Consider the following 12,903-nt stretch of genomic DNA (forward strand, 5'->3'; position numbering starts at 1 on the left):
CTCTCCACATCTCTATAATTCCTAAACATTATGCTGGATATACAGCAAGAACTAAATTCAATAACAAGATTAATATTTAGGGCTGAGAATGTGGCTCAGGCTGTAGTGCGCTCGCCTGGCATGCGTGCGGCCCGGGTTCGATCCTCAGCACCACATACAAACAAAGATGTTGTGTCCACCAAAAACTAAATAATAAATATTAAAAATTCTTAAAAAAAAAAAAAAAAGATTAATATTTAATTAATATTCAAAATCATGCTTATAATATACATGTAACTAACAAACCCTTTAGGTTTTTTAAATGCAAATTTGAAATGAATAATAGAATTTTATAACAACTAACCACAAAATTATTCTATGCCAAATTTTTTTTTTTTTGGTGTTTTCCATTTTCCTTTATTTATTTATTTATTTTTTTCCTTTAATTTTTATTGTTGGTTGTTCAAAACATTACATAGTTCTTGATATATCATATTTCACACTTTGATTCAAGTGGGTTATGAACTCCCATTTTTACCCCGTATACAGATTGCAGCATCTCATAGGTAACACATCCACTGTTTTACATATTGTTATACTAGTGTCTGTTGTATTCTGCTGCCTTTCCTATCCTCTACTATCCCCCATCCCCTCCCCTCCCATCTTTTCTCTCTACCCCATCTACTGTAATTCATTTCTCTCCCTTGTTTTTTTTTTTTTTTTCCCCTTTCCCCTCACTTCCTCTTGTATGTAATTTTGTATAACCATGAGGGTCTCCTTCCATTTCCATGCAATTTCCCTTCTCTTTCCTTTTCCCTCCCACCTCTCACCCCTCTTTAATGTTAATCTTCTTCTCATGCTCTTCCTCCCAACTCTGTTCTTAGTTACTCTCCTTATATCAAAGAAAACATTTGGCATTTGTTTTTTAGGGATTGGCTAGCTTCACTTAGCATAATCTGTTCTAATGCCATCCATTTCCCTGCAAATTTCAATCTTAAACGGCACAAAATAGTTTATCTTAAGTTAGATAATTTCTCCATTAAAAATACTGGCACTAAAATAAATAAATTTAGCACTAAAAAGATAGGCATACTTTAAAAATTAAAACCAATATAAAGAAACAATAAAAAGGTAAAAGAAATTTACTCACATAATTCTACTTATAATAATTGTTTAAAAACGCTCAATCTCTTCAAGTGAACAAAATCTCTTAATTCGAGATTTCTATAGAAGAGCTGGGGATATAGTTCAGTGGCAGAGCATTTGATTAGCATGTGTAAGGCCCTGGGTTCTAACCCCAGCACCACAAAAACAAAATGAAAACAAAAAAAGATTTCAATATAAAATAACCACTATTTCACTGTTTTTAAAGCATACATTGAATTTTATTAATGATATTTTAAAATTATGATCAAGCCTACAATTTCTCTCTTGATAAACATATCATACATGGGAAGTTTTGGTTCTTACCTTTATTTCTAATGTACCACCAAAGCCCATTTTAAATTGTCCATGCATATCTTTGGTAAAGACTCTTTGAAAAGTTTGTTTGAATAAAGAAGTGTTGAAAGAATCACCCATTACCATGTATCCACTGCATGGGAAAAATGAAACAATGTATGAGACACATTAAAATGGGTTCATGTGTTACCAGAAAATGAATTACCTCTCAAGACTACCAATAAATTTTAAAGATATCTCCCAAAATGTGCTGTATTATTACCGTTAGTGTTTAAGACTGAAATATATATGAAAATATCCTCACTCTACAAATAATCTTAATTCTGAGTGTATCTGCATGCCCCCCCCACACTTGCAATCTGTCCTCAGCAATTTTTTTAAAATTTTGCCTTAAATAGAAACACATTCACAATTAAAAATTCAAAAGGCACAACATGCTATTAAGTGGGGCTGGGGATGTAGCTAAGTTGGTAGAGTGCTTGGTGCATGTCTCACATGCCCAAAGCCCTGGGTTCAATCCCCAGCAACACACACACACACACACACACACACACACACACACACAAATGCTATACAGTGAAAATGTGTTTCTCCTGCCCCTGCCTCTCAGTTCTGCATATTGGTGAAGATATCTGACATTTTATAGCATACATTTTCATTCTTTTGTTTGTTTGTTTGTTTGTTTGTTTGTTTGGCAGTACTGGGAATAGAACCCAGCAGCGCTCAACCACTGAGTTATATGCCCAGCCCTTTCTTTGTTTAAGACAGGGTCTTGCTAAATTGCTCAGGCTGATCTTGAACTTGTGATCCTCCTGCCTCAGTCTCCCAAATTGCTGGGATTACAGACATGTACCACCATGTCCAGGGCATTCTCATTCTTAAAAATAGAGGGAAGTATTTATGGAACATTTTCACTTTATACACTCAGGCATTGTTTAAATTTCTCACTTTGGCAGCACATAGAGTACAGAGTATGAGTTGGAAAATTATACTTAAGAGCCCCACACAGAAGATAAGTTCCATGACAACATATATTTTATGTTTCGTTCATTGCTGTATTCTAGTCCCTTGAACAGTTTGCCAGGGTAGAGGTCAGTGGAGCACTTGCTTAGCATACACAAAGCCCCAGGTTCAAACCCTAGCACTGCAATGAAAACAAATAAAACTGTTTGCTACAAAGTTGGTGCTCATTAATATTTATTAGATGAACTAACTAAATAAACCTGAGAAATAAATTGACATAACTGAGTTTCTTAAAACTTAATGAAATTATCTCAAAAGTAATAACTTCTAATGGAAGAAGAGGAAACATGTCCCAATTTATCCTATGAAGCTAACACAGAAGACATCATAAGAAATCTATAGCTTAATATGCCCTATGAGAATAGATGCAAGAATCCTCAAGAAAATACCAAAAATTGAATCTGACTATAAAAAGGGTTATGTGACCATGACCATATGAGGTTCAACCCAGGAATGTAAGGTAGTCTTAACAAACAAAAATCAGGGGATGAGGTTATAGCTCAGTAGTAAAGTGCTTGCCTACTATGCACAAGACCTTGGATTTGATAATGGTAGTAGTAGAGGAGGAGGGGGAGGGGCAGGGAAAATTTAATCTTTTCATACTATGATTTTCATCTAGTATGAAAATCTATTTTCATCATAGTATGAAAAATTAAATGATTTCCCTCTACGATTAAAAACAACACAAGATGTCCACTATCACTTTTTTTATTCAACATTGTGTTGTACATCCTATCCAGAGTGATTAGATAGGCATCTAGATAGAAAGGAAGAAGTGACATAGTCTTATATATAGGAATTCCTAAGAAATCCACAAAAAAAATTAAAACTAATACAAGGGTTCAGCAAGGCTGTCATATACAAGATCAATATAAAAATTTGATTGTGGGGGACTGGTTCAATTCTCAGCACCACATATAAATAAATTAAAATAAAGGTCCACTGACAACTAAAAAATATTTTTTAAAAAAAAACTGATTATGGGCTAGGATTATGGCTCAGTGGTAGAGTGCTTGCCTAGCAGGTGTGAGGCACTGGATTCAATCCTCAGAACCACCATAAATAAAGGTACTATGTCTATCTACAACTAAAAAAATTATTTAAAAAGAAAAAACTGATTGTGTTCCTAACACTAACAATAAACAACATGAAAACAGAATTAAGGAAATGATTCCATTTATAATAGCATTAAAAATAAAATATTTAGGAATATAAATTTAACAAAAATATAAAACTGGTTCACTGAAACCTATAGAACACTTCAAAGAAATTTAATAAACAGAAAGACATTCTATGTTCACAGGTAAAACAATACTTAAGATAACAGTACTCTCAAAGAACTTAAAGGGACACGAATAGGAAAAGAAATTATATTCTGTTTGCTGATGACAAAATCCTATATCTACAAGACCCAAAAAACTCTACCAGAAGACATCTAGAGCTGATAAATGAATTCAGCAAAGAAACAAGATCAATATTCATAAATCAATAGCTTTCCTATACTCCAACAGTGATTCTATTGAAAAAGAAATCAGGAAAATCATCCCATTCACAATAACCTCAAAAAAAAAAAAAAAAGGAAAAAAAAAAACTTGGGAATTAATCTAACCAAGGAAGTAAAAGATCTCTGCAATTAAAATTATAGAACACTGAAAAAAAAAATTGAAGAACACTTTAGAAGATGAAAAGATCTCTCATGTTCTTGGATAGGCAGAATTAGTACTTTCAAAATGGCCATACTAGGGGCTGGGGATGTGGCTCAAGTGGCAGCGCGCTCGCCTGGCATGCGTGCGACCCGGGTTCGATTCTCAGCACCACGTACAAACAAAGATGTTGTGTCCGCCGATAACTAAAAAATAAATATCAAAAAATTCTCTCTCTCTCTCTCTCTCCTCTCTCACTCTGTCTTTGGAGAAAAAAAAAAAAATTCAAAATGGCCATACTACCAAAAGCAATATACACATTCAATGCAGCCCCATCAAAATACCAATGACATTCTTCACAGAACTAGGAAAAGAAAAACAACAGTCCTTAAATTCATTTGGATAAATTAAAGACCCAGAATATCCAAAGCAATCCTGAGCAAGAAGAGTGATACAAAAGGCATCACAATACCAGATCTCAAATCATACGACAGAGCTATAGGAACAAAAACAGCAAGGTATTGGCATTCACACAAACATGAAGACCAGTGGAATAGACACAGAGGCAAACCCACATACTTACAGCCCTCTAGTATTTGACAAAGGTGCCAAAAATACATGTTGGTGAAAAGACAGTCTTTTTAAGAAATGGTGCTGGGAAAACTGGATATGAATATGTAGAAGAATGAAACTAGATCCCTCTCTCTCACCCTGAACAATATCAAATATCAAAGTGGATCAAAGGCTTAGGAATTAACTAGAAATCCTGCAACTGCTAGAAAAAAACTTAGGGTCAGCACTTCATCATACAGGTGCAGGCACCAAAACTTCCTTAACAAAACTCCTAAAGCTCAAGAAATAAAACCAAGAATCAATAGGTAGAATGGCACCAAATTAAAAAGCTTCTGCACAGCAAAGTAAACAATTAAGAGTGTGAAGACAAAGCCTGCAGAATAGAAGAAATTCTTTGCCAGCTATTCCTCTGACAAGGGGTTAAGACCCAGAACGCATCAAGAACTCAAAAAGCTAACAAAATCAACTTCACTCCTACATATGTATCTAAGAGAAACTTTTAAGCACAGTATTTACCCAAAAACTTGCACACAATGTTCAAATTAGCATGATCCATAATAATCAAAAAATGGCAATGAAATGTTCATGATAGATTGATAAAATGTGGTATTATCCATACAATGGAATATTGTTAAATGAAGTTGAACCTCCTTCTTCCCTTTTTATTATACAATAACAAAAAAATTAAGCTGGGTGTGGTGGTACATGCTAATAGGGAGGCTGAAGAAGCAGCATCTCAAATTTGAAGACAGTCTAGGCAATTTAGCAAGACCTTGTTTCAAAACCAAAATAAAATTTAGAAAAAGGATTAGAGATGTAGCTCTGTATTAGAGTACTTGCCAAGCATGTGTGAGGTCCTTGGTTCAATCCCCAGTACTGCCAAAAATATACTGTTACATCATAAATATGAAACTTGAAACATTATGCTAAGTGAAGACCACATATTATATTATTCCATTTATATAAATTACATAGAATAGGCAATTCATGGCTGCCTAAGGCTCAGAAGGTAGGTGAGAATGAGAAGGAAGAAGAAATGGAGGACCTCTAATGGGTAGTGTCTCTAGAGTAATGCAAATGTTCTAAAATTAAATTATGGCAATGGCTGTGCAATGTGTAAACGTGAAAAACCACCACATTGTACATTTTAAATAGTTTTATGGTATGTGAATTATGTATGAAAACACTGCTAAAATAACAAAATAATGATTTCAAGATATCAAAATGAGATTCTTAAAACAGAACTTGCAGCTTTATAACACTATAGTTTTTTAAATTTTTTTTCCTGATTCATGAAAATTTAATAAGTGAACATTTTTATAATTTCCCAGATAATGCAAGGATTTAAAAGTATCTTAATTCCTTCACCACCTCTTTTAATGTTATTATTGTCGTATATTTTAATTATATATAATTCAACATAATTGTATATTTATATTTATTATTTTACATATTATTTAATTATATATAATATTAAATACGTGTTTATAATTTTAGAAGACATTATTACTTATGTTTTCAATGGTGAAAATTCATTTGAATTGCCCTACTTGTTTACAATTTTTAAAATAAAAAATTTATGTTAGACCCTCTCCTCGGACTATACCCAAAGGACTTAAAAACAGCATACTACAGGGACACAGCTACATCAATGATTATAGCAGCACAATTCACAATAGGTAAACTGTGGAGCCAATGTAGATGTCCTTACAGTGGATAAATGGATAAAAAAAAAATGTGGCATATATACACAATGGAATTTTACTCAGCATTAAAAGAGAATAAAATCATGGCATTTGCAGGCAAATGGATGGCGTTGGAGAAGATAATGCTGAGTGAAGTTGGCCAATCCCAAAAACAAATACTTAATGTTTTCTCTGATATAAGGAGGCTGACTCATAGTGAGGTAGGGAATTCTAGATAGGGAAGGAGGGGAGGGAGAGGAAGATTAGCAAGGGCCGTGGAATGTGATGGACATCATTATCCAAAGTACATTTATGAAGAATCAAATTGTATGTCAACATACTTTACATATAAACAGAGATGTGAAAAAATGTGGTATACTTGTGTAATAAGAATTGTAATGCAAAAAAAAAAAAAAATAACCAAAGTACATGTATAAAGGCATGAATTGGCGTGAACACACTCTATATACAAAGATGAAAAATTATACTCTATATGTGTAATAAGAATTGTAATGCATTCCGCTGTCATGTATTTAAAAAAATAAAATCAATAAAACTAAAAAAAAAAATTATGTTAGAATAGTTTTATATTTACAGAGAAGTTGCAAAGAGAGTTCTGCATATCTTGTACCCAATTTCCTCTGTTATTAACAATCCACATTATTGTGGCACTCTGTGACAATGAGGAACCAACACAGATTCATAGCTTCAGGTTCACCTTGTGTTTTCCCTGTCCAAACCCTAGAATCAGCCAATTCTACTAGAACCCTTGATTACTTTTAGTAGACACCAAGATCTGGGTACTGGGTGTTCTCTCTGCTACCGGACCATGATTGCTCATAGCCCTTTCAATAGACAGAGCTATTGTATATAACAACATTATATTTTAGACAAAAATGTAAAGTGTGTTTACATAAGAAACATAGAAACTGTTAATAAGATATTGCCCTGAAGTGATAAGACAATGATTCTTTTATTTTCCTAAATAGTCATTATTTGGTTTGTATTTGTAAACTGTCATCATGAATTACAAAAATTATACAAATTTAAATACATACCCAGTAAGGTTGGGACAGCATTTCATCTCCAGGAGACCTGTTTGATCTAATGCACACGCGTAGATGTCAATAACATGACCAGTTGTAGCAGCTCGATTAGCCAATGCTTCAAAATGCTATAAAAAATTTAAGATTAAAAGAATTCATAAATTCATTAAAAGATTTATTCTTACTTTTCTAGAATATCTCACAAAAATGATACAATAACTTCTAGAAGTCTGACATTTTCACATTATTTTATTTAAAAGCCACTAGTTCTAAATAAATCCCTAAATGAAGCAAAATTAAAGAAAGGTATACCAAACATCTTGCTATTCATCTGTCAAAAGATTAGAACAAGGGCTGGGGACATAGCTCAGTTGGTAGATGTATTTGCCTTGCATACATAAAGAACTGGGTTCAAACCCTGACACCACAAAAAAAAAAAAAAAAGAGTAGAATAAGACAGATTCTTTAATTCTTTTTCCTGGTTAAGATCACACGCAAGTAACGAAAACAGACAATTCCAAAAGCAAAAAGATAAAGAAAACATTTTTTGTAGCTCTAACCAAGAAAACTTGGAAGCTCAAAAGGGAAATTAGGCTGGGTACAGTTGTCATACAGTTGTAATCCTGGCTACTCAAGAGGCCAAGGCAGGAAGATCATAGGTTTGACAGCAGCCTGGACAACTTCACAAGACCCTGTCTCAAAAAATAAAGTAAAAAGGCCTGGGGATGTAGCTCAATGGTAAAGTGCCCCTGGATTCAATCCCCAGTATAGAAACATTAAATTAAAAAAAAAAAAAAAAGGAAATTAGTTGTCGGGAAAAAAAAAATCTATTAACAATGACAAAAATAATGTCATTAGTTACTTTTATAAATTTGGCCAAGGGCTGGGGTTGTGGCTCAGTGGTAGAGCATTTGCCTAGTACATGTGAGGCACTGGGTTCAATCCTAGCACCATATAAAAAAATAAATAAATAAAGGTATTGTGTCCATCTACAACTAGAAATTAAAAAACAAAAAAAAATTTGGTGGGCGTGGTGGCACACGCCTGTAATCCCAGCAGCTCAAGAAGCCAAGGCAGGAGGATCAGGAATTCAAAGCCAGCTTCAGCAAAAGTGAGGCACTAAGCAACTCAGTGAGACTCTGTCTCAAATAAAAATACAAAATAGGACTGCGGATATGGCTCAGTGGTCGAGTGCCCCTGTATTCCATCCCTGTACACCCCACCCCCAAAAAAAATTAACAGTGACTATCCAAAAAATATGAGATAATACAACACAACTAAGCTAAAACTGAACTCTAGAGAATTAAAAAGAAAAAAAAGGGACATTAACAGGCAATATAACAGAGTCCAGACCCTGTCTCAAAAAAATAAAGTAAAAGGCCTGGGGATTTGCACAAAATCAAAAAACAAAATGAAGTCAGATGAACAGAAAATAACTCACAAGAAAATACAAAACATTCAAACCACAAATAATGTACTTATCAAGAGAAAACATTTCGGTCAGTTGTGGTGGCACATGCCTATAACCCCAGACTTAGAAGTCTGAGGCAGGAGGAGTCCAAGTTTGAGGTCAGCCTCAGAAACTTTTCAAGGCCCAAACAACTGAGCAAGACCCTATCTCAAAATTTTAAAAATCATTTTTTTATTTTGAGACAGGGTCTCACTAATTTGCCCAAGCTAGCCAAAAACTTGTGATCCTCCTGTCTCAACATCCAGATTTATTAGGATTACAGGTGTACACCACCATGCCTGGCTACAATTAAATTTTAAATATTTGAAACCAGAAAAACTGTTACAACTTTCAAGGCAAAAAAAAAAAAAAGACTATTTCCTCAGTTCTGAATAGCAGTTATAATATCAGACTTCATGACACCAGATTTCTACGGAAATCATCAAAACAATACATCAAAACAACTTAGTACTTTCTAGTAAGGTAATAAGACTTAAAAACAAAAATTACCTTGGTTCCCTTTTTAACATATTTGGCATTGTCTTTTTCAATGTCATGCCATGATCTTATAGGTGTCTTCAATTCGTCTCCAACCACCATTCCAGGTCCCTGAGTAGCAGGACCACCAATGAACATCATGATACGAGCACCAGTGTTGGGGAAAGTACACTATTGGAAAAAAAAAAACTCATCAAAAGAGTTTAAGGAAAATGAGAAAGATATAAATATACAAATTCTGATGTTATTTAAAGAAAAGTGGGGGGCTGGGGATGTGGCTCAAGCGGTAGCGCGCTCGCCTGGCATGCGTGCGGCCTGGGTTCGATCCTCAGCACCACATACAAACAAAGATGTTGTGTCCGCAGAAAGCTAAAAAATAAACATTAAAAAAAAAAAATTAAAAAAAAAGTGGGAAGAATGTATTTTCTAAGAAATAAAATAATTTAATGTTTAAAATGAAATTAAAAACCAGATGTTTGAAGTCTCTTTTGAAATTCTCTTCTAAATAGTAGTGCATTACTAATTTTAAAATAACCTATACCCTAATGCCTATTAACAAAGACATTTCACCCGCTTAACTAGTCCCAGAGAAGCAGAAAGAAACACAGAAGACATCTCTTTTCTGTCCAGCCCAGTGCAGGGGATCAAACCCAGGGCCTCGTACATGGTAGGCAAGTGCTCTACCATAGAATTACAGCCCCAGCCCCACAGAAAACAAAAGTAAAGGGCTGAAGATGTAGCTAAAACTACTTTTTAGTTTTCATTTTTATGCATTCTTAGATATTATTTGAATGAAATCATGTTTGTTACTTCCATAACTTTCTCAAACTAGTTTAATAAACAAAAGTAATTTTCATTTTGGTAATCTAAAATAAAAACAGTCATATAAAAATGAAAAAAGGAAGAACAAGAACAAATGAAAATACACACAAACACTTTTATAAAACTAAAGCACAAATAACAAACTTCAAAATTCCTATAAATTAAAAAAAAAAAAAAAAGGCAGTAAATTCCACTGATCATTACATCCTTTCACTGCAGTATTCACAAAGAGCAAAGGTAATTTGGAGAAATGGGTACAAACGGGAAGAAAAAAGAAGGAAGCCAACAACAGACCTAGAACAGACAGATTCAAATAAAAACTTAATAAGGAACATTAAAGAAGAACTAGAAGATAATCAAGAGAATGAAAATGAAATAAAGAAGCAAAGAGATAAGCTGGGCATGGTGACACATGCCTATAATCCCAGTGGCTCAGAAAGTTGACATAGGAGGATCACAAACTCAACTTAGCCAGGCCCTAAGCAACTTAGCAAAACCCTGTCTCAAAATGTAATAAAATAGGTAAACCTAAGTAAAGTGTTTTCCCCAAGTTCTGTGAGCCCCTCTAGCAAATCAAACCTGAAAATGGAGTTGTGAAAACCCCCAATTTAGGGGCTGGGGATGTGGCTCAAGTGGTAGCGTGCTCGCCTGGCATGCATGCGGCCCGGGTTCGATCCTCAACACCACATACAAACAAAGATGCTGTGTATGCCAAGACTAAAAAATAAATATTAAAAAAAAAAAATTCTCTCTCTCTTTCCCCTCTCTCTCTCTCTCTCTTAAAAAAAAAAAAAAAAAAAGAAAACCCCCAATTTACAGCTGGTCAGTCAGAATTACAAGTGACAACTTACTACTTGCAACTGGTATCTGAAAGGGGGGAGCAGTCTTGTGAAATCAAGCCCTTAATCCATAAGATGTGATGCTACCTTTAGGTAGACAGTGTCAGAATTAAATTGAATTATGGGCTGGGGTTGTGGCTCAGTGGTAGAGCACTCGCCTTGCACATGGGAGGCTCTGGGTTCAATCCTCAGCACCACATAGATATAAATAAATAAAATAAAGGTATTGTGTGCAACTACAACTAAAAAATAAATATTAAAAAAAAAGAATTAAATTGAATTAAAGAACATCTAGCTGGCGTCCACTGCAGGACTGCTTGATTGATATGTAGGTTAAAACACACACACACTCCTAAGGCAACAGAAGTATTATCTGTTGATTATTGAGTGACAGAATAAGGAAAAGCACTTTGGTTTGTTTTTGTTTTTTTCCCTATACCCTTGTAATTCCATACCCTCACAGACACACACACATTTATATTAAAAAAAAAAAAAAATTCATCATCACTACCTCAAGTAGTCCTACAGCTATGGAAAGTGCCACTCCCGAGGAACGCAAAGGTCTCTTTCCCTGTGGCACAGGCCAAGGGTCTCGCTGAAGTTCTCCCAGGAGATCTGTGAGATTCATGTCTATTTTCTGTACTGGCTGTAAAAATCTGCCAAAAAAAAAAAAAAAAAAATTAAGTCATTTGTGTTATTGAGAGTTTAAGAAACTTTCCTAAAAATAGAGAAACCATTACTTTGAATATCCAGTAAACTAACAGTTTTAAAATTTTCCCAGGCATCAGAAATTTTTTTTTTAAAACAGATTGCTGGGCCCCACTTCTAAAGTTCATTTCAGTAGGAAGCAGAGGTGAGCCAAAAATTTACATTTCAAACAAGATCCCAGATGCTACTTATGTTAAAGGTCCAGTATAATATAACTGCTATAAACAAAACACTCAAACCAAGTACTTCATCAAGATTTCATTTTTCATCTAGTAAGTTTTAAGTTATTGAAATAATTATGAGAAGCAACATCAACCAATTTTAGTAATATCACTTTATCACTTCCAGGGCTGAGAGCAGTGGCTCACACGTGTAATACCAGCTGCTTGGGAGGCTGAGACAGAAGGATCCTGAGTTCAAAGCCAGCTAAGCAACTCAGTGAGACCCTGTCTCTAAATAAAATACAAAATATAGCTGGGGATGTGGCTCAATGGTCAAGCACCCCTGAGTTCAATCCCTGGTATTCCCCCCTAAAAAAAAAAAGTAATATCACATTCAATTATAAAAATTATAAAGTTCAAGAGAAAAAGCTACCTCTAAAGTTGAAAAAAACAAAAGAAAAAGTTTTTGAGGTCCTATTTTTGTTAGATTGCCCTCAAACCACAAAAATTATATTTATATGAACTTAAAAATAGAAAATCAACACTATATAAAAACTAAACTCTACATTGTAGTGATAAAAAAATTTTTCAGTGATATGATTCTGCCTCAATTCTTTAAAAAGTATAATCAGGGGCTGGGGATGTGGCTCAAGCGGTAGCGCACTCGCCTGGCATGCATGCGGCCTGGGTTCGATCCTCAGCACCACATACAAACAAAGATGTTGTGTCTGCCGAAAATTAAAAAAAATAAATAAATATTAAAGAATTCTCTCTCTCTCTCTCTCTCTTAAAAAAAAAAATAAAAAAAAAATAAAAAGTATAATCATATCAGGCATGGTGGTGCACACCTGAGATCCCAGTAACTCGGGATGAAGGAGGATCACGAATTTGAGGCCAGCCTTAGCAACTTAGAAAGACCCTAAGCAACTTAATAAAACTCTATATCAAAATAAAATAAAATAAAAAATATAAGTAGTCTAATTAAACCCATTAAATTCCTAAAAATATTTAACAA

The 12,903-nt window shown here is 34.3% G+C and overlaps 1 protein-coding gene across 1 annotated transcript in view; it reads right to left on the reverse strand.

The window, feature by feature from the left end:
- The window catches only part of Sec23a (SEC23 homolog A, COPII component), a 55,401-nt gene that overhangs the window by 30,579 nt on the left and 11,919 nt on the right, over positions 1-12,903 (reverse strand). The window contains exons 7-10 of the mRNA XM_076848237.2: positions 11,531-11,675; positions 9,371-9,529; positions 7,423-7,538; positions 1,450-1,573 (exon numbers count right to left, since the gene is read on the reverse strand). Coding sequence (XP_076704352.1) covers positions 1,450-1,573; positions 7,423-7,538; positions 9,371-9,529; positions 11,531-11,675 — 544 coding nt within the window. The remainder of the gene's footprint in view (positions 1-1,449; positions 1,574-7,422; positions 7,539-9,370; positions 9,530-11,530; positions 11,676-12,903) is intronic.

The sequence above is a fragment of the Callospermophilus lateralis genome, chromosome 3, assembly GCF_048772815.1.
Source record: "Callospermophilus lateralis isolate mCalLat2 chromosome 3, mCalLat2.hap1, whole genome shotgun sequence".
NCBI lineage: Eukaryota > Metazoa > Chordata > Mammalia > Rodentia > Sciuridae > Callospermophilus > Callospermophilus lateralis.